Here is a 21,394-nt window from a genome sequence, read left to right as displayed (position 1 = left end):
CTCTCTCTCTCTCTCTCTCTCTCTCTCTCTCTCTCTCTCTCTCTCTCCCCCTTCCCCTCTGTGTGTGTCTCTTTCTGTCTGTCTCTATCTTTGTTTGTCTATATCTCTCTGGGTATCTCTGTCTATCTGTCTGTGTCTCTGACTGTCTGCCTGTCTGTCTGTGTGTGTGTCTCTCTGTCTATCTCTTTCTGTCTGTCTGTCTCTGTCTGTGTGTGTGTGCTCCCAAAACTCCACACCTGGCTCGAGCAAGCTCATACACAAGGTTCTGAGCTAGGCAACTAGAATACAGGAATAAATGTAACAGTCCATGCCCTCAAGAAGTTTACATTCTACTGACAGGAAAGAACATATTCATGGCTAAGTTAATACAAGTTCTCTTTCTGAGGCTTCTTATAATAATTCAGTCTCTCTCTTACATGATAGCCCTTCAGATCTCTGGAGATCAGTCAATCAGCAAGTGTTTATTGTCTGTTTACAACTTCAGTGACAAAGGACAGAACAATCTCTTCTCCCAAGAGTTACATCGATGTCAGACAGTCCTTCAGTCAATAATCAAGGCCCCTCAGGTCTCTCAAGGTGCACTCATGGAACATGGTTTTGAGTAACTTTATCATCTCCACTCTTTACTTTCTTTCTTTTCCTTAGCTCATCCTTAAATAGTCATTGCAAGGTCAACTTACCTCCAGCCAGTCCTTGTTGATTCGGCTCAACAGGAAAATCATGTCTTTGGCCTTGAATGTCAGCTCCAGTTTGCTGTTTCCAGTAAAATCAAACAAAGCCTGAGAAGACATGAAGATAGGTGAGATAAATATGTGAAGACATGTTCCCAAATATCTATAATCCTTGGGAAAGTGGGGGAAGCAAATAATCATTTCTGAGGAAAATCTAAATGGTGCCAAATAAATAACTAATTCTGAGTAACAGTGTTTTAAGAGATTAATTATTGAACTTGGGTTCAACATTGTATAAGTAAGAATCCACCTCTTAATCATCTGATTTCAGTTAATCTCTAAGAAAACCTTCCCTATAGGATTGGAACTAGTCTGGGGACCTTGACGTTTAGAATTCTGAAATGGTAGCAGTGATGCTGACAAACTCGATGGCTCTGCTGTAACAGACATTGTGGGAGAGTTGAATATTTGCTAAACCTGGAGAAATGAGTTCAAATCCTGCCTTGGCACATATTAGCTAGAAGGCTGTTCTAGTAACTCAGTCTCTGTGAGCCTCAATTTCCTCATTTGTGAAATTAGAAGGTTGGGGATCTCAGCACTAGAGCTATGATCCTACATGTTACCTGCCCAACTAGGGTCACACACTAGTAGCTGACATCTGAATGAATGAAAAATCATTTGTTAAGCACTTGCTTAATTATTAATAATTAAACACTCTAAGGATTTTCTTGTTGTTCAGTTGTGTCCGACACTTTGTGTCCCCATTTGGGGTTTTCTTGGCAAAGATACTGGGGTGATTTGCCCTTTCCTCCTCCAGCTCATTTTACAGATGAGTAAACTGAGGCAATCATGGATTAGGGACTTGCCCAGGGTCACACAGCTAGTGTGTGAGGCCAGATCTGAACTCAGGTCTTACGGACTTCAGACCTGGTGCTCTATCCACCATGCCACATAGCTTTATGTATATTATCTCATTTGATCCTCATTACAACAGTTCCTGGCACACAGTTGACAATGTTCTCATAGTTCTAGAGCTGTAAGGGCCTTTGGAGGCCATCTAGTCCAACCCCCTCATTTTACAGAGGAAGAAACAGGCTCAGGACCATTGGACCTCAGGGACCATGTAGTCCAACCCCCTCATTTTCCAGTAAAAGTTTTCTGAATTGAAAGGATCAGATAAGTTACTGAAGGCAAATTGTTTCCCAAACTTTAAATGGCCATAGAAATGTCAGCTGTAATGAATAACAAGTTTACAAAAGACTCAGCTGAGATGGGAGGGAATGAGTGACTTACTCCCCATCACACTCCTAGCTAGTGTCAGAGGCAGATTTCTAACTCATCTCACTTGACTCCAGATTCAGTTTTTCTCACCATATTATGCAGCCTTACAGTAAAGAGCCCCCCCAAGCCCTTACACTAACACATCCACGCTCCCACACAGAGTACCAGAGCACAGGAGGCACCCAATAACAAATGCCCTTAGAGGGACTGATTGGCTGAAAAGGAGCTCTCCATGGTGGAAGTTTAGAAGCCTTATAGAGGAGGGTAGAAGGCCAGGGGAACACATACCTCAGCACATGGGGCACCCAGACGGTCAAAACCGGGAGCTTGAGAAGAGATGTTCTTGCTGTAAAGAGAAAAGAGAGGTTCTATGCACACCTTCTTTCTTCAAGGTCTAGACAAAGGGCAAGCTCACAGGACTCCTCCTCCCCCAAGGAGATGCTTCCCATCTGATCAAATAGAAATCCCATTTGAATAGCTCTTTGAGACCAGACACTGTCTTTGAGCTTTTTTTTTTTTTAATCACAAGACCTTGTGCTCAATAAACGATCATTGACTGACTGACAAAAGAACAGGGCTGGACAGACTAACTGCATGGGGCCTGGAAAGGAAGCATGGATGACTGCCTCTCCTTTGTGACTTGGGAACAGGACAAGTTCCAGGCAAAACATAATGAAAGTACCTTTTATCACTGACCCCAAAGCCCCATCCCTAAGGTTACTTGGGTTCAGAGCTGGAAAGGACCTTAAATGTAGGCATCACAATTTAGGAAAGATGCTGGTGAGTGGAAATCCATCTAGAAGAGGGTGAACAGGGAGGTAAGGGAGCTCTCCCTTACTGAAAAATCACCATGAATCTATTCGGTGTATACTTAGAACGTAAGCCCTCTGAGGGCAGAAACCATTTCATTTTTGTCTTTGTATACCCAGAGCTGTCATGGTGACTAGGACATAGTGAGGGTTCCATGAATGTGTGATGATTGGCATAAGTGTACATGCATCCACGTGTATATGTGGTATGCATATATTAGTGTGTTCACACACGTGTATATGTAGGCATATAGTGTGTGCCCCTCTTTGTGCCTTAGAATGGAAGTTCCTTGAGGACAGGCAGCTTCCACTTTTGTCTTTGTATCCTCAGTGCCTAGCACAGTGCCGGGCATGCAGTAGTCACTTAAATGTTTGTGGATTGAAAGATTGATTGGAGACCATGTCATATGAGGACTGGTTGAAAAGATGGGAGATTTTTAGCCTGGAGAAGAGAAGACTGTGGGTGGACACGACAGATAGCTGACTTTAATTTTTGAAGAGATGTCATTGTGAAGAGGAATTAAACTTATTTTGTTGGACGTGAGGTGGCTCAGGGGAAAGAGAGCTGGGCCTGGGGTCAGGAAGACCTGAGTTCAAATCCCAACCTCAGACACTTACTAGCTGTAACCCTGGGCAAGCCTCACTTTTCTCATCTGCAAAATGGGGGCCAATAGCAGCACTTACCTCCCAGGGTTGCTGTAAGCATCAAATGAGATAATAATTGTAAAACACAGTGCCTAGTACATAGTAGGTGCTTAATAAATGCTCGTTCCTTTTTTTTCACAAGGTACAAGCAGTAATGGGTGGAGAGAATGGAGAAGAAGATCTAAGCTGAAGATTTCCAAGCAGAGCTATCTGAAAGGAATGGTAGCCTGGGGAGGTTCATAGGAAATTAGGATTTAGAATTGAGGAGGACCTTTTCCAACCCCTCGGTTTTACAGATGAGAAAACTAAGGCCCAGAGAGAGTATATGATTTCCCCAAAGCCACATAGGCAGTAAACAGCAGGGCCAGACCCAATGTCCTCATACTCCAACTGCAGAACTCTGCACTGCACTACAAGCCTCACTGGCTCACATAGATCCTGGAGGGCCAGGCTTCTCTTCTGCAGCTTTCACCCAGCACCTCCCCTCCCTGCCCATGCTGCAGCAGAAATCCTTTTCCAATGTCTCCAACACCTGGGCACCTAGTCTCCTCTTAGGGACCTGCAGTGATCCAGAACTCACTACCTGTGTGATACTAGGGAAGTCACTGGGCCTCTCTGGGCCCCAGCTTTTCATCTATAAAATCAGGGGATTGGACTACATCATTCCTCAGGCCCCCTTCTGTTCTAAATCACATATTTCTATGGATTTCCTGAGACAGGCTGGGATAGCACAAATCGTTAGGAAGGTTTTATTTTCTTTTACATTTTTTTGCCTATAGTCAGAGCTTGAATGCCTCTGAAATCCCCCCTCATTGCTATCTGGGGCCAAACAGGAGAAGCTTAATGTCTCTTCCGAGTGATATCCTTCACATAATTCAGGAACCCCTCATGCACCCCTCAGACATTCTCTTCTCCAGACTAAATATTCCCATTTCCTTCAACCACCCCTCAGATGGCATCATTTTCAGTTCACTTCACAATCTTTGTCACGCTCTTCTGAATTTTTGCCTGGTTGTCAGTTTCCTTCCTAAAATCTGGTCTCCAGCACTAAACACACTACTCCAGATGTTTCCTGGCTGACATTGAGGACAGCAATGGGATCCCGCTCCCTCCCTCTGGACACAATGCCTCTATTAATTCTTCCATGTTAAGGCATTAATTGGAAGCTACTACAGTCTAGTGTGGGCCACTGATCCCTAGGGGGTCTCCAAGACCCTAGGATGCCCTCATGGTCAAAACTAGTTTCGTAATTCTACAAAGACCAAGTCATTTCCTTATCAAAATACTTTTTTCTCTTCCAATTACATATTTGTATGAGAACAGATTTTCTTCATATACTTCAACAAAAACAACATTATTTGAATGCAGAAGTAGATATGAGAATCCAACTGTCTTATATTAAGTTAGATATTAAAGACATTTGCAAAAAGATGTAAAATAATGTCACTCAGTTTGCTAATTTTTGTTTGAGAAAATATAGTTATTTTCCATTAAAATGTGATGTTAACATGCAATGGGTTTTTTTTAATATTTTTTCTTTTTCTTTTTTTTTGGAAGGGCAATTGGGGTTTAGTGACTTGCCCAAGGTCACATGGCTAGTTAAGTGTTAAGTGTCTGAGGTCACATTTGAACTCAGGTCCTCCTGACTCCAGGGCTGGTGCTCTATTCATTGTGCCACCTGGTTTATTATTATTTTTAAAGAAATCAATAAATGGTTTAAATTTCTATCATTTTTAATTTCTAATAGAGTAAATATCAATAGGTATAATTCATATCAACATAAACTCTTTGAGGTCCCCAAAAATTTGTAAGTGTGTAAAGGGGTTCTGAAGTAAAAATGTTGGTGAACCCCTAGTAGAAAAATAGCCAGCCTTCAACTCATAAAGACACCATGCCAAGTTCCCCTTTGACACATAGTGGTTGTGTGACTCTGGACAAGCCCCTTAACTTCTCAACACTGACAGGTTACTCCTGGAGATCACAAATTAGAAATTAAATAATAATTAGAATAAATAAATTAGAAATTAAATTAGAAACTGCTATTTTGCATCAGTGAGACAGCTTGGGGGCACAGTGGACTGAGCCTTCTTGACCAAGAATTAAGAAGACCTGAGTTCAGATTTGGCCTCAGCTACAAGCTGAGTGACCCTGGGCAAGTCACTTATTTTGTCTTCCTCAGTCTCCTCATCTCTAAAATAGAAATGATGATATTATCTGTCTCCCAGGGTTGATATGAAGATAAAATGAGAAAATATTTGTAGAGTGCTTTGCAAACTTTAAAGTGTTGTATAAACAATAGCTATTATTATTATCAAAGGGATAAATGTCCACACTGAGTGCTCCCCATAGCATGAAACAAGACCAAGACCCTTCTCCAAAAGGGAGGTAGTGTAAATGGGACAAACCTCTCCTTGTCCCACCCACAGAATTCACGTCATTGGTCCTCTTTGAGAAGGAAGGACCAAAAAGGACAGGGGACCAGGGTTTCCTCAGAGAAGTGATGCTATAAGAGGAATCTTCTGAACCCTGTAGAGAAATTCTGATGCTGGTAATGGAGGGTCTCTTCTGCTCCTTCAGAGACCCAGCCCTGATAGAAGGACCTAGAAGGGGGGGGGGCGGTGGTTGCCACTCACACTTTCCGGGTCCGAGGCCGGAGCCGTCTTAATGCCTGGGGGATTTGCTCAGAATCATAAGAAGACTGGTAGAAAAAGATCCGAACATCTTCATCCATCAATACCCAAGAAGGCAGGCTGAGAAGTTTCTGTGATTGGAAAAGGAAGAGGGGGTGTTATGGGAGGCACGGAGGAAGTCCCAAACAGTCCCCTTGAAATGTCTCCATCCTCCTCATCCCGATCCTTCTTCCCCTAACAAAAGGAGTATGTGGTTAATAGGCTGGATGAAAGACACTATGGGTGTTTGCTTTAAAAGGCAGGGATGAAATCACACTATGACAAAAAGGATCCCTATTGATAGCAGAAAAATCACTCCATTAGGAGCCAGAAGATCTAAATTTGAATTCTGGCTTTTCCCTTCTCTGGGCTTTATCTCCCCTAACACATCCAGGCCCCTTTGCAACCTGAGACCTCCTACAAGCATTCCTTGCTAGGTAGTTCAGCGGCTAGAGCTCCAGGCTCAGAGTCAGGCACTGTGTGACCTTAGCCAAGTCACTTAACTCCAGTCTGCCTTCATTTCCTCAACTGTAAAAGGGAGATAATGACAGTGAGGGGGACTAGGTGGCGCCACAGTGCTTAGAGCTCTGGGCTTAGGATCAGGAAGACTCATCTCTGAGTTCAAATATGACCTCAGACACTTACTAGCTGTGTGACCCTGGGCAAGTCACTTAACTCAGGTTGCCTCAGTTTACTCCTCTGGAAAATGAGCTGGAGAAGGAAATGGCAAACCCCTCAGAATTCCATTGTACTCCATAGGTGACAGCCAGAGAATCGAAGTGGTTGGCCTGCGGTCATTCAGGTCATCCAGCTCAAAATGCAAGGAAGCCACTGATACATTTGGTGCCCAAAGGCCAAGCTTTAGGAGAGAGAGAGGAATTGGGTCTGCTTTTTCTCCAAGCTGGCCCCTATATTTGGATTCATGCATTTTAATAACAGATTGGCATTTCACAGCTTTATGCAGATTGGCTTTGTATTTGCTGTTGCTGCACCGCCCTCTGCTGGAGCAGCAGAGCCACCACCGTTGAAGCCCACACTTCCTTCCTTTGGGACCCGAGAACAGCAAACAGCTCCAGCCCTTCTCGGAGTCCTAGTTTGTCCAACCCAATCCTGTGCCCGTAGAAGGTCAGGGCCGGAATCAGTGGGTCCCAGTGTGAATCTGAGCAAGTGTGAGGTGGTGTGCCAGAGTGACAAGAAAGAGGGATTGTGGAAAGGGATTTGGATTTGCAGGACCTAGATTCAAATTGATTCTGATACTTACTATATGTTGAGAAAGTCCCTTTGCCTCTCTAGTCCTCAGTTTCTTCTCCTGTAAAATGAGAGATTCCTACTAGGACATACCTAAGGTTCTTTCTAGTTTTAAATCTATGACACTTGAGAGAGAGAGAGAAGGAGAGAGGAGACAGAGATAGAGAGAAGGACAGAGAGACAAATATGAGAGAAAAGAGAGAGGAGAGAGACAGAGACAGAGAGGAGAGAGAGACAAAGGAGACAGAGAGAGGGAGAAAGAGGAGGGGGAAAGAGAGGGGAAAGAGACAGAGAGAGGGAGAAAGAGGAGGGGGAAAGAGAGGGGAGAGAGAGACAGAGACAGAGACAGAGACAGACAGAGACAGAGAGAGACAGAGACAGAGAGAGACAGAGACAGAGAGGAGAGACAGACAGAGAGACAGACACAGAGAGAGAGACACACAGAGAGAGAGAGATTCTGGTTTTCTTCCCAGTTGATCACCATTAATACTTTTGGTGCCCTCCCCCCCCCCCCCCCGTCTCCCGTTTCGCCTGTCTACATCTTGTTGGCACGAAGTCGCTGGCAGGTAGCCTCCCCCATTATACTGTGAGCTTCGTGAGATGAGCCATTATTGTATTTTTACCTTTCTTTGTATTCCCAGCACTGAACACAATGCCTGGCACACACAGTAGGTACTTAATAAATGTTAGACGATATATTTCATTTGACTGATTGTGGATCTTTGGGCAAAGCCCTTCCCCTCTTATCTAAGATCATAGATCTGGAACTAGAAAGAGCCCTAGAGGTTAGCTAGTGTGACCCTCCCATTTTACTGATGAGAAAATTGAGGTCAGAGAAGTGACGTCTTCTAGTTCTCATGCTTTGTCCTGGCTGTAACCCCACACTAATGTCCTTGTGACTGAAACCTCCCCATCCTCTGCTCATTTTTGGACCTCAAACAGCAGCTGGAGCAGGGACTGGCAGGTCATGGACGTTCAACCAATGTTTGGGAGGTGACTGGAAATAGACGAATGATCAAACACTGGGCAGGCAGGTGGTTATTTCCAGCATGAATTGTATAGAGCCAGAAATAGAAGGCTGTCATCGCTACCATTGCCAGGGGAGAAAACCAAGGGTGACTGAGGAAGGACTGGTCCCATCAGCCCCTCCTGCTAGGTCCTTGAGCTAATCTTCAGAAAACATTCTCTTCTTGGCGGTGAGGGAGTGGGGAGTGGGGCTTTCTCCTTCAGGCTTAGAGCTGATCAGAGTCTCTTTGGATATCTCAGTGGGTTTCTTTCTTTTTCATTATTTCCACAAGCTTCAAACTGTGCTAATCACCATGACCCTGGGACATGAAACCAGAAAATCACATCTATATCAACAAATACGAGGAAATGATGATGGGCTTATTGGAAGGAATTTTTACTTAATACTTTGAGGACCTGTGATTTGGGGTATGAAGACATCCCCTGCAATGTCTCTGATCACAGCTTGTCTAACACTTACCAGGTGGTAATCCCACCCCACCCCACCCTGTGGCCAATCTCTTGACCAGTCTCTCTGAGTTTAGCTGAATGAGGCTGAGATAACAGATATACAATCAAGCTCTAGGCTGTTATGAAGGTAGGAACATGATACAGTGGAAATACCATCAATGGTGGTGCCAGAAGTCCTATGTCTCTGATATTTAATGCCCAAGGGACTTTGCCTTCATGGCCCTCACTTTTCTCATCTGTAAAATGAGGGAGATGGACCAGAGGATGTCTCAGGCCCCTTTTAGATTGAGGTCTAAGATTCTATGCAGGTCCTTGGCCAAGGCACTCAGTTTCCCCATCTCTAAGATGATGGAAATAGACCAGTTGGCTGATGAGATCCCTTTGAGACATAGAACTGTGCTTCTCTGTGTGACCTTGGGCCATGAGCCTCAGTTTCCCCTCTAAAATGAAAGCAGTAGATTATATGGCCCCTGAGGTCCCTTCCAGTTCTATCCGTAGGGTCCTGCTCTGATCCCTCATCGCAGAGGGGCTTGACACTCCCACCCTCAATTACATTTTCCTTCACTGCCAAAATTCCTAATAACAGCTCTGCCTCCTTCATGGAATCATCAAGAGCTGGGAAGTTTCTTGAAGTCCAGTCTCCTCTCTTCCCCAGCCATCTTCAAGTCTTCTCCAGAGTTCTCAGCATTTCCTCTCTTTACTTTCCTTTGTCATTTTTGTCTCCCCAGCTGGGGTACACTCCAGCAAAGGACCTGGAAGATCCTTCTCCTCTACCCAGCACATCCCTGAGTGTCTGGGAAATGGACTCCCAGCCAGTTCTCAGACTGGCCTTACGCAAACAAGCCCTTCGGACCCACACTGAAAGGAGAACTAAGTGATGTCATGTCAACTGCATTTTTTAAATGAAATTCAATGAAAAACACCATAGTAGCCTCATCCTGAGGCCGGTATGAAGGTAACTTCCCCTTTAAATCTTCTAAACTTCCTTATTTCTGTAGCTGCTCTCCCAGGCTCATCACCTCAAAGTTGACTCTGCCCTCTCCCTCACCCTAAAGCACCTCATTAGGGACCAAGGGCTGTCAGTCCTAATAATGAGTTACCATTCGCTCTCTAAAGAGAGCCTAGCTAGCACTTTATAGTTATCAGAATATATGATATGGCATTTTGGTTTATCCTCACTACAACCTGGTGAGATCTGTGCTACTATCAGCCCATTTTATAGATATGGAAACTGAGGCTGAGTCATTATGTGAAGTGTCCAGGGTATCATCACAGGTGGTGAGTGTCTAGACAAAATATAAACTCCAGTCTTTCTGCCCTTAAATCTATGACGCCATCTAGTGACTAAGTTCTAGTACCACAACATCCCTCTTATCTATCCCCTTCTCTTCATTCACATGGTCACCATCCCAGCTCTCCTCCCTTTTAGCCTGGACTATTGCAATAACTTCCCCATTGATTTCTATGCCTTAAGTCTCTCTCCACCTCCAATCCATCTTCCACACAGTTGTCAAAGTGATTTTCCAAAAGTGCAGGTTTAATCATGTCACTCCCCTCTTCAAGAATCTTAAGTGGCTCCCTATGGACTCCAGAATTAGATATGAACATACTGTGCTGGTCATTGTGGATAGAGTTTTGGACTTGAAGTCAAAAAGATATTTGTTCAGATCCTTCCTCAGACACTTACTAGCTTTGTGACCATGAGAAAGTTACCCCACCACTATCTGCCTCAATTTCCTCATCTGTAAAATGGAGCTAATATTCTACTTTGCAGGATAGTTGCCCACAAGCAAAGCACTTTGCAAACCTTAAAGAGTGCTTTAAATTCAAACTATTATGACTGTTGCTGAAGTTATTTAAAGCCCCTCCCAGTGGAGGAGTCTAGTCTATCCTTCCAGAATAATTTCATATCATGACCCCTCATATACTCTATGCATCTAGTCCACCAGCTTTTTTATGTAGCTTCATAAACTCGGCATCTCCTACCTCCCGACTACTGCTCAGGCTGTCCCCCACACCTGACATGCTCTCCCTTTCTCCTTCCTCCCACTAGAATCCTCAATATCGTTCAAGTCTCGGTGCAGTTGCCACCTCCTACAGGCAGCCTCTGACAAGCCTTGCTAACAAAACTTGTCAGTGCTTCCTCCCAGATTAACTATAGATTATAATCCCCCAGTAAAATGCCAATTTGAGGACAGGGACCAGTGGGCTAGGTCCAATGACCTAGCATCTGGCACAAGATCTTTAATACAGCTTGTTGAATCGAAGCAAGAAGGCAGTCCAAGCAAGTAGAAAGTATCATCTCCATTTTGTATATGAGGTAAATGGGATTCAGAGAGGTTAAGCAATTTACTGAAGGTCACACAGCTCTTTCCATCACATCACCCTGACCTTTTCTCACTACAACCTCCCAAGGATGGTGAAGTGGAAATAATGGTGGCCTGGGCAAAAGGGACCTTGCGTCCAAACCCCTCATTTTATTTAAAAAAAAAAAAAAGGGAAATAGAGGCAGAGAGGGAAAAAGATCTCGGATCAGAGATTCTGAGCTGGGAGGGGACCTCAAGGCCATGCAGTCCAACTCTCTCATTTTACAGAAGAGAAAACAAGTCTCAGAGACATTAGATGATTTGTCTAAAGTCACCTAGGTAAGAAAGGAAGGAAATAAGCATTTATTAAGGACCTATTATGGCTTTCCAAATATTATCTCACAACAATTCTGGGCGACAAGTACTGTTATCCTCACTTTACAGTTGAAAAAACTGAGGCAGATAAAGGTTTAGTGACTTGTCCAGGTCAAAAAGTTTGTGATAACAATAATAATAAGTCAACATTTATATTGTTCTTACCAGGCACTGTGCTAACTGTTTTACAATCTCATTTGACCCTCATAGCAACCCTGGGAAATAGGTGTTCTCATTATCCCTATTTTACAGAGTAGGAAACTGAGGCAAACAGGGGTTATGTCACTTGCCTAGGGTCACACAGCTAGTAAGTGTCCAAGGCGGGATTTGAACTCAAACCTTCCTAACTCCAGCACTCTATCCTCTTAGACACTCAACAGCCTCAGAACAGGCATCATAGGTGAAACTCATCTTAGTTCCACTGTCCTCCCTCTGTTAATCATTTCCGATTTATTCATTATATAGCTTTCTTTGCATATATTTGTTTACATGTTATGTCCCTATTAAACTGTAAGCTCCTTGAGGGCAGGAAGTGATTTTTTGCCTCTTTTTGTATTCACAGCACTTAGCAGAGTGCCTGACACATACTAAGTGTTTCATGCATATTTATTGAGAGAGAGAGATGAAAGTATTCTCTTCTCTACTCCCTCAAATGAATGCAAATGAGGATTACTGAAATCAAAAAGAAAAAAAAAGCAAGATACCATGGACAATTCTGTACTCTCCATCCCCATAGCTTGAGAATCAACCTCAAACATTTACTGAGAGAGGCTCTGGAGCACTCACAAAGCTTGGATGGGATGGACAGGGTACTAGAATCTAAAACACAGACTCCATTCCTGTGCCAAGGGGAGAGGGGAGTGGACTGATGGGGTCCGGGCAGCTTGGGGCACTACTTGCCAAGTAGGGACCTGACCCCCCCCTCTTTTGCCTGATGCTCAGAAATACCTTCATATAGTAGTTGAGGGCTGGGATCCGGCTCTCAGCGATTTCCTGCTTGACACCAACGTAAACCTTAGCTGGACAAGAGAGAAAGGATTAGCGCTTCAGGATTTGTCCTAGACCACAATAAGGTGAAAGAAGAGAATACTTCAAGACTCCAGAACTCTAATCAATCAATAGTAACCAATGGTGACTCGAGAAGTCGGCCTCTTAGTGGAGAGGTGGTGGAGGACAGGTGTGGAATGAGGCATACATTATTGGGCAGGGTCAATGTGTGGATTTATTATATCCATATTTCTTTGTTACAAAGGAGCGAGCGTCCTGTTTTTTTGTGAACTGAGGGAATAGAACTATTAAAGATATTTTAAAAACAGAATCAACTTTTTTAAAATAGTCTAAGATTCATAGACAAAACCACCATTTTTCTAGACCTTGGACACCATCTGACTCTAACAGGTCCAAACAAGAAGAGTGATTTGCACAGGTCAAGGAAACAGGGAATTTCAGCATTTCCGATGTAGAAGGGACCCCAGAGGTTGATGAAGGAGTCCTTGAGAAGTGGGCACCAGCATCTTCAGAGGACTGCCAATGAGGCGGAACTCATTACTTCTAAGAGCAGCCCATTCTACTTTAGGGTAGCACCCCCAGAAAGCAGTCATTCGGGCTCTTACTTGAAGACCTTCGGTGACAGGGATCTCTTTTCCTCTTGACACTGCCTGGGTAAAGCTCTAATATTTAGGGAGTATTTCTTTGCTGAAACTTGATGTACGCCAACTCTACAATCCCCTTCCCTCTATTTCTGCCCTCAGATTTAAGTTCTAAGACCATTCCACGTGAGAGCCCTGGATACCTGGATAGACCTAGAACTAGATCTCAGGTCCCCAGATTCCCAGCACAGCAGCCTCCCTCCCCCCTGGTGAAATGCCCTGGTGACTGGAAGAACAGTTTAAAGAACAAGACTGTCCAACTCAAGAGTATCCCAGAATCACTCCCTGTCCCCAAACCCCTATACCACCCAAAAGTACAGAGTGAGGCTGGGGCAGCCAGGAGGGTGAAGGGATAAAGGCGCTGTTCAATGGTAGGACCAGAGGCACCTATAATAACCTACGGGGCAGTGCAGGGAAGGTGCAGGAAAGGGGGCGGGGCCCACCTGGCAGTGTAGGGAGGATGCAGGCAAAGGGAGCCGTCTTGCTCTCGGGCCCAAACCTCTCCTCCAGTTTGATCTGTAGGGCATAGAATTGGCGGTATCGGCGGTAAATGAGGTACTTGGCTCCCCCTTTCGTCTTCACCTCAATGACAAACACCTGAGGAGGGACAAAGGTTCAGAGGTTGGTTTGGAGGCCACGGGAGAAGCAGCCGAGAAGACAGAGCAGAGGAGACTTAGAGAGGGTCTAAGAATCATAGACTTAGAGTTAAGAGAGAACTCAGAGGAACCTAGGTCAACCTCTTCATTTTGGATAAGAAAACAGAGGTACAGAGAGGGTTAGCAATTTGCCTAAGGTCACACAGGAAGTGAGGTAGAACTCAGATTCATTGTTCTTTCTCCTGTCCCAGGCTCTCATTTGGATGATTACATTCTGTGATTCTGGGGGAGTGGGGTGTAAGTCACATGACCAAACCCTCCTTCTGAGTGTTCCTTACATGTAACACTTCGTTTCCCATCTCCACACCTTTGCACAGGCTTTCCTTCCCACATTCTCCACTCCACTTTTTAGGATCCCTGGTTTCCTCTGCTCATGCAATGCCTTTTACAGCAGACCCTTCTTATTTGCCTCCCCCAACCGTGAGTGCCTTCCTCCCATAGAATCCTCTTATATTTACATATTTATTCCAAATGGACTGAAGCGTGGGCATGGTATCTCCTTTGCACCTATGGTCTTTGTATGCCCAGGGCCAAGCCCAGCACTTCTGACTAATTCATTAACTTCTTCCTCCATCAAACTGTTACTGCATCTGAAATCCTCTAGTGGTTTGGACCCTGAAGGTCTGAGCTCTTTATGGTTTAAGGCACAGAAGGTGCTTCTAACACGTGGATCTGTCGGCCATGGCTCTGTGGAGTGCTGGGAATTTAGAGCTGGGGGATCTGGATTCAAATTCTCTTTGTGCTGTTTGCTGTGTAATCTTGGACAAATTACTGCTCCTCTCTGAGCCTTAATTTCCTCTTCTGTAAAATAAGAAGGTTAGATGAGCCAGCCCCTATGCTTAACATCTCTAAATCTATGACTCCTAAGGAGAAGAGACATGAAGCCATTGTCAGCCATCTTCCCTTTCTTTGATTACTGTATCTGATGGATTTCATTCATCTCCAGAAGGCAGAGGGGCTGGGGAGCAGGAGGACACTGGAAGGGTAAATTGCATTTCAGTTGGGGTCATTGGCAAATGGAAGGATCTTCTGTGCCCCCTGTTCAGACCAAGACTGACAGAGGGGGAGCAGAGGGCTTTGGAGGACCATGGGCTTCATCAGTGACCCAGGAGCATGTCCCCCTCCCCCCTCCCCTGCCCTGCCCTGAGCAGGCTGGATGCCCTGGGTCGGGAGTTCGAAAGTCTCTCTTACAAAGTGGCTGGTGAAGCCCCTCTTCTCTTCAATGTCAGCGATGTTGGCTGATATGGGCACGTCATCTGGGAGCTGGTCAAAGTCACTGAGGAAGCAAAGAGAAAAGGTCATCAGGGCCATGAGGCCAGAGATCTCAGAGAACCCTCACTGGGGATCAGAAATATCCAGAGATTCTCATTTATTCAAAACAGCATTTTCTGGACACCTACTGTGTGTAGATGCTGTGGGAGATACAAGGATAAAGAAGACAATCAACGCCCCCAGGGAGTTTATACCCCAACAGTCAGATAAAATGAGTATATGATGGGCTGCAATAGGAGAAAGGAGTACAGTGTGTGATGCTCACCTGAATCTATATTGTATTAGAATCATGGACCATCTGAACTGGAAGAGGTGCTCTAACAGAGAATGCTAGAACAAGGGAGGTCAGGGCTGGGAGGGGCCTTAGAACAGGGGATGGCAGAGTTGGGAGGGGCCTTAGAACAGGGGATGGTAGAGTTGGGAGGGGCCTGGGAACAGGGAATGTCAGAGCTGGGAGGGATATTAAAAAATCAAATGTCAGAAATGGAAGAGAATGGAGGTTGGATCATCTAATCCAACCTCCTCCGTTTACAGAGACCAAGGTCCAGAAAGGTCATGCTGTGGCTAATTGAATATTCTAGTTAAGAATTCTATTGCATTGATAATAATTCTTTAATCCTAAATTCCATTGAACTTAATTGAATTTTTCTCTCTGAATCAGGGGGCCTTTCAGAATCTTGCAGGACCTGGGAATTGTCATTATAAAGATCAATGTTCATTGTACGGGACTGAAATTTCAAGTGACTTAAGCTCTGGGGTTGCTGTCCTTCTGGATGAAGGGGGATCCACTGTAATGCTGTTACCTTACTGTCTTCTCCTAAGTAGAAAGCCTTGTGCTTGGAGTCAGGAGAGGACCTGGGTTTGATTCAGCTCTGACACATACTTACTGTGCAACCCTGGTGGAGACCCTGTACCTCAGTTTCCTATAAAATGGGGATAATATTATCTATAGAGCTGCCTCATGGGGTACACTTATATTTCATGGTTTTTTAGCATTAATTTAACACGTGAAGTACTGGGGATAAGGAGATAGAAACAAAACCACCCTGTTCTTAAAAAGTTTACATTCTAATGAGGGGTTCTGATGTTTATTCAGATAAGTTTAATACAAAATATTCAGTGAATGGGGGGAGAAGTAGAGATCTGACAAAATGTCCTAGAACTATCTGAGGAGATTTTCAGGGATCAAAAAAGGGGGAATGGAAGAGGAAGCACCTGAGCTGAGGCTCAAAGGAACCACCAGGACTAAGAAGTGAAGGTAAGGAGTGAAGGCACTCCAGGTGTGGAGCACAGACTATGCAAAGGCATAGAAGAGGGAAATGGAAGACAAAGTTTGGTGAGCAAGAAATCAGACTGTTTGGCTGGAAGGAAAAATGCACGAATGGGAGTGACGTGAAAAAACTGCAAATGTAGGTGGGAGCCAAAGTGTCGAAGCCCTTAAAGGGCAGGGTGACTATGAAGAAAGCACTTTGAGAAATCTACAAGCACTACAGAAATGTAAAATGAGGAAGAAGAAAAGGAAGGGGAAGAGGATTCTTTGGTCCATATCTCTGCTTTCATTAGTGAAGGGGAGGGTGTCTCTCCCATGAAGGGAGATCCCTCTACCAAGGCAGGGCAGCTCCTGCTGTATGATTTTTGGTCTTTGAGAGTTGCCTGGGACTCTGAGAAGTCCAGTGATTTGCCCAGAGTCCTAGGACCAGAGATCCAGGGTTGGAAGGGATGCTGAATTCTATCAAACCTAACCTCCTCATTTTATGTTTAAGGAAATTCAAAAGTTAAGTGACTTGCCCAAGGTTACATTGACAGTATGTGTTAGAGTTGGGACTTGAGCCCAGGTCTCCCTCTGTCCAAGATCAGCTGTCTACCAACCCGATGGCTTCTCCTCATTAAGGAAACTGATGTTGGAGGTAGGGTGGCAAAGATGAGCTGAATGGCCTCTGGGCTCCCTTCTAGGCTATGATTTCATGAAAGTCATAGTGGTTAAGCAGCCTGCCTGGGGTCACACAGCTGATCAGTGGCAGAGCTCCAGCCCAGAGCTGCTTCCACCCTGATCACAGGAAGTAGCTACTTTTTTTTTTTTTGCAGGGCAATTGGGGTTAAGCAACTTGCCCAAGGTCACACAGCTACTTTTTTTTTTTTTGCGTTGTCTCTGAGGTCAGATTTGAACTCAGGTCCTCCTGACTCCAGGGTGGGTACTCTATTCACTGCACCACCTAGCCACCCCTAAGTAGCTACTTTCTTAAAAGATTACAAAATTTGAGAGACAGGTCTAGCCTCCCACAAAAGCAAAGTACTTCCCTGACCCAGACAGCACCCAGGTCACCCAAGAAAAAAAAAAAAGGTGTTCACTTCTTCTTTGAGAAAATATATGTTGTGTGCTTTGACCAAAGGAACTTTTATTGCCAAAGTGTGTGTGTGTGTGTGTGTGTGTGTGTGTGTGAATCCACTCACCATCCCCATAACTTTCCTCATCAGAATATCCCTCCACCACTTCCCTTCATGCTTTGTCTCTTCTTAGCCAAATGTAAGCTCCTTGAGGGCAAGAACAGTCCTCGGCATGGTGCTCAGGACATAGGAAGTGCTTGATAAACCCAGGCATTCATTTATTCAAATGTGGTTTTTCTAGTCCAACAAGACCAGACTCCTATCTTTATGACCTGGAAGGGCCCTTTGAGGTCACTTCCTCACAGGACAGATGGAGAAGTGGAGGCCCAGAGAGTTTCAGTGACTTGTCCAAAGTCACACAGGCAAGAAGTCATGAACCCTGACCTGCTCATTATTTAGGGCCCTTTCTACACCAGACAAGTCAGGAGAGGAGAGAGGCCTTGAAAGGGGGGACATTCTCAAAGACCAATGAATCTGGCTGCCTAAAAGACCAGGTCTGTTCTCCTCCAGGGAACCAGCTCTTCCTGCCCGAAGGGAGCCCTCCCCTCTCCAGTCTTCTCCTTGTACTTGTCACCACTACTGAGCAACTCAGCAATGATTTCATTCCATGTGTGGATGTCTTGTTTCCTCTCCTACAGGTAGACTGTAAGCCTCATGCAGGTAGACACTGTGTCTTCTCTCCAGTACCACCCCCTCCCCAGAGAGCCTCCACAGCCTTGGGAACATGTGCCTGACAGAAACAACTCCAAGTTTGTGAGGACACACAAGGAAAAGAACCCATGGGGTCAAAGAATCAGAGTTGGAGACATGGTACAGACTGTAAAGTCACCCTTATAGTAAGATCCTCAGTTATGGAATAATAGAGTTACTACTGGAAGGGACTGAAGTCATATAGTCTTTTTGCAGGTAAGGAAACTGAGGCCTAGGGAAATTAAATTACTTGCCCCAAGAATCACACAGGCAAGAAGGGGCAAAGAGAAGATTCAAACCCAGGTTCTCTGACTCCAAATCGAAGCTTCAATTTTTCCATCTGTAAAATGGGGCAAAACAAAGTCCCATCTTCACATCACGAGTGGGATTTCCAAATGAAATAATGCATGCAAAGTGCTTTTCGGACTTCCACTCAAGATAACCAGCTGAATCGGAGACAGACCAACCACTCCAGCAAAATCCTGAAGTTCAGACCAGATCAGACAATCATGAAGGAATCCAATAAGAAATGACAGTAGCAGACTTTACCTGAGAGCAAAGAAAAAAGAATCTCCTCCTCGAAAGAGCCCCAGAAGAAACGTTTCCAGGAATGTTAGGGTCAAAATCCAGAGCTCACATGTCAAAGAAAAAATATTTCAAGCATCCAGGGAAAAAAAGCAGCTCAAGTACCAAGGAATGACAGTCAGTATAATACAAGACATGGCAGCTTCTTCTAAAGATAGGAGATCTTGGAACACAGTATTCTAATTATAAGAAATATAGGCTTACAACCAAGAATAGCATGCCTTGCAAAGCTGAGTATAACCCTCTAAGAGGGAAAAAAATTTCTGATGAAAAAATGAGAGCTGATGAGGAATTTGGAAATACAAACATAAGATTTATTTGAGCAAATTAGAAAGAACTATATTATAATGTAGTGCTAATTATCTCATCACCTTGTTCAATGATGTTCAAACAACAAAGACTCCTGAGACAGTCACTGTGTTTAACGTTCTGCAGCCAATGGCATGGGCCAATATCATTACCATTATTATTCTCAATAGGAGAAAGAGAACAAGTGTCCCTTCAGAATTATAATGTATTTGAAGGTTATTGAGGAAAAATAGAAGTCCTGGGGAGATGGAATTGGTTCTGTCTTAAGGGCTTGAAGGGATGAGAAAAGACTCTTATGAAAGCAATGAGCAACCATGTCTCCAGAAGACCTATTACAAAGCACATTACCCACATCCTGACAGAGAGGGGATGGACACAAGGTTCAGGGCCATATTTTTGGACATGGTCACTGAGTGGATTCATTTTTCTTGATTATGCATATTTATTACAAGCAGGTTTTTCTATCTCTGAGTTTTAAATTGAGAAGTAAAGGGGGGGTTGTCAATTCTGATTTTTAAAAAAAGGCCATTTTAAGAGCTTTTTTAAGCACAGAAGAAAACAGAAGGAAATTCAGAAAGAACAGCTAGTGGGACAGTTTCAAAAGTAATATGTAGAATTTGGGACTTTTTTTAAAAGCAATTTTTATGAAATGAAGAGTCACTGTTTCATATAAAATTCCTTTTTTGAGTTCTGCTGGCTGTATGGAAATGATCTATTCATTGTTACAGTTCAAAATATAAATAGATTAATTTAAATAACATATTTTCACAAATCTTAAAGTATAAATGTCAACTATTATTATTAAATATCAATAATTCCAAAAGTTTTCCAATAGATTAAGATAGAAATCATCATGGAAAAAAATCTCAATCATGCTATTATTCTGGTACATTTAATGGTCTGCCTTTCATTGTGCCTGTGGATCAAATGGCTATTTTTTTCCCTTGGTGTTTTTGTCTCATCATGTTGTTCAATGACATTCGGACAACAAAGACTCCTTAGACAGTCACTGTGTTTAACGTTCTGCAGCCAATGGCACAGGCCAATATCATTAACATCATTATTCTCACCACCCATCATCACCACTTCACAGGACTGTTGGGAAGAAAGTGCTCTATAAGCTTGAAAGCTGCTGTGGACCATCTCTTAGATCTGAGGGTCTAGTTCAGGGCTGGACAAACAGTGAGTGTCCAGTGGGTTCGGACCCAGAAGACCCGAGTCTGTCTCTTACTGGCTATATGACCACGGACAGGTCACTTCCTGCTCTAAGCTTCAATTTGCTCAAATGACAAAAGCCAGACAAGCCAATCTCAACTTCTAACTTTCTGTGGTCAGTGCATTAAAAGGAAGTTTCTATCTTTAAAGAATACTTACCACTGGGGCAGCCAGGTAGCACAGAGAGTAAGAGCACCGGCTCCAGTGTCAGGATGATCTGGGGATGGAATCTGGGCTCAGACACTTAGCACACACCCAGAAACACCTGGCCGTGTAACCTTGAGCAAGTTACTTAACCCCAATTGCTTAAAAAAAAAGAATACTTACCAGAATTCCTCATTCACCAGATGGGTTCTAACTCAACCTGGTCTTCCCTAGCTTTGCTATTAGTTCCCCCACCAGAGTGACAGGAAGCTCCCTACAAAGAGCCTTCAGAGGACAGAGGGAGACTCCTACCCAAAGGACAAGATCAGAGGCTGTGCTAAAGGTCCTTGTCCACTTACCTCTCCTCTCGAAGCTGTCTGGGCAGAGACATGGCTTTGAATAGTTGGGGGAAGAAGCTGGAGGTCAAAGAGGCCTGGGAGACTCAGGCTGCCAGCTGGAGCCCAAGGGAGCCACTTCCCTCTGGCTGCCTTCTTGGTCTGTGTGAGCTCAGGGATTCCCCAGGACTCCTTAGCTCTGTCTGGAGATCCTGAGGGTATCTGCGGCCCTAGGAAATCTGGGAAATTCCTCCTAATCAACCCTACGTTTCACTGGTACACTTTCTATCAATCCCAGAAGCCCTAACGCCCTTTGGGGCCCTTCCTGCCTCTTTAAGGTTGTCTTCCTCAAACCCTCCCCTTTCCCTCCCCCTTCCCCCATAATTAGGGAAGTACCACTGCAGATGTGTTTACATAGGCAGGCAGGCAGATTCATAAATTATTAGGGCTGAAAGGGACTGCCTAGAAAGATGTTCTACTCCAACCTCTGTATTTCACATACAAGGAAACTGAAGCCAAGAAACATTTACCCAAAACCAAGTGGGTGGCTGAGCCAGGACTGGAACCCAGGTCTCTTAATGCCAGGGCTCTTTCCCCAGAAGTTTAGTTCCTGCCCCTGCTTTAGAAGCAAAACTTGCACCAGGCATAGAATGAGGCAAACCCAGGTTTGATCA

General features: G+C 44.3%; 1 protein-coding gene across 2 annotated transcripts in view; it reads right to left on the bottom strand.

The window, feature by feature from the left end:
* NCF4 (neutrophil cytosolic factor 4) overlaps window positions 1–21,062 on the bottom strand; it is a 26,991-nt gene extending 5,929 nt beyond the window's left edge. Inside the window, exons 1-8 of one of the 2 annotated variants that reach the window (XM_069082178.1) lie at window positions 20,745–21,062; window positions 14,977–15,061; window positions 13,573–13,726; window positions 12,429–12,499; window positions 7,337–7,384; window positions 6,040–6,167; window positions 2,241–2,298; window positions 681–779 (exon numbers count right to left, since the gene is read on the bottom strand). In XM_069082178.1, the coding sequence (XP_068938279.1) occupies window positions 681–779; window positions 2,241–2,298; window positions 6,040–6,167; window positions 7,337–7,384; window positions 12,429–12,499; window positions 13,573–13,726; window positions 14,977–15,061; window positions 20,745–20,776 (675 nt within the window). In that variant the 5' untranslated portion in view covers window positions 20,777–21,062. The remainder of the gene's footprint in view (window positions 1–680; window positions 780–2,240; window positions 2,299–6,039; window positions 6,168–7,336; window positions 7,385–12,428; window positions 12,500–13,572; window positions 13,727–14,976; window positions 15,062–20,744) is intronic. The other variant, XM_069082179.1, reaches the window with a different exon arrangement.
* Window positions 21,063–21,394: the final 332 nt, after the last annotated feature.

The sequence above is a fragment of the Petaurus breviceps genome, unplaced genomic scaffold (genome assembly GCF_028583685.1).
Source record: "Petaurus breviceps papuanus isolate PSGF00001 unplaced genomic scaffold, PetGlider_PUasm1.0 156, whole genome shotgun sequence".
NCBI lineage: Eukaryota > Metazoa > Chordata > Mammalia > Diprotodontia > Petauridae > Petaurus > Petaurus breviceps.
The sequence above is the reverse complement of the archived record's forward strand: the minus strand, read 5'-3'. Positions and strand labels throughout refer to the sequence as shown.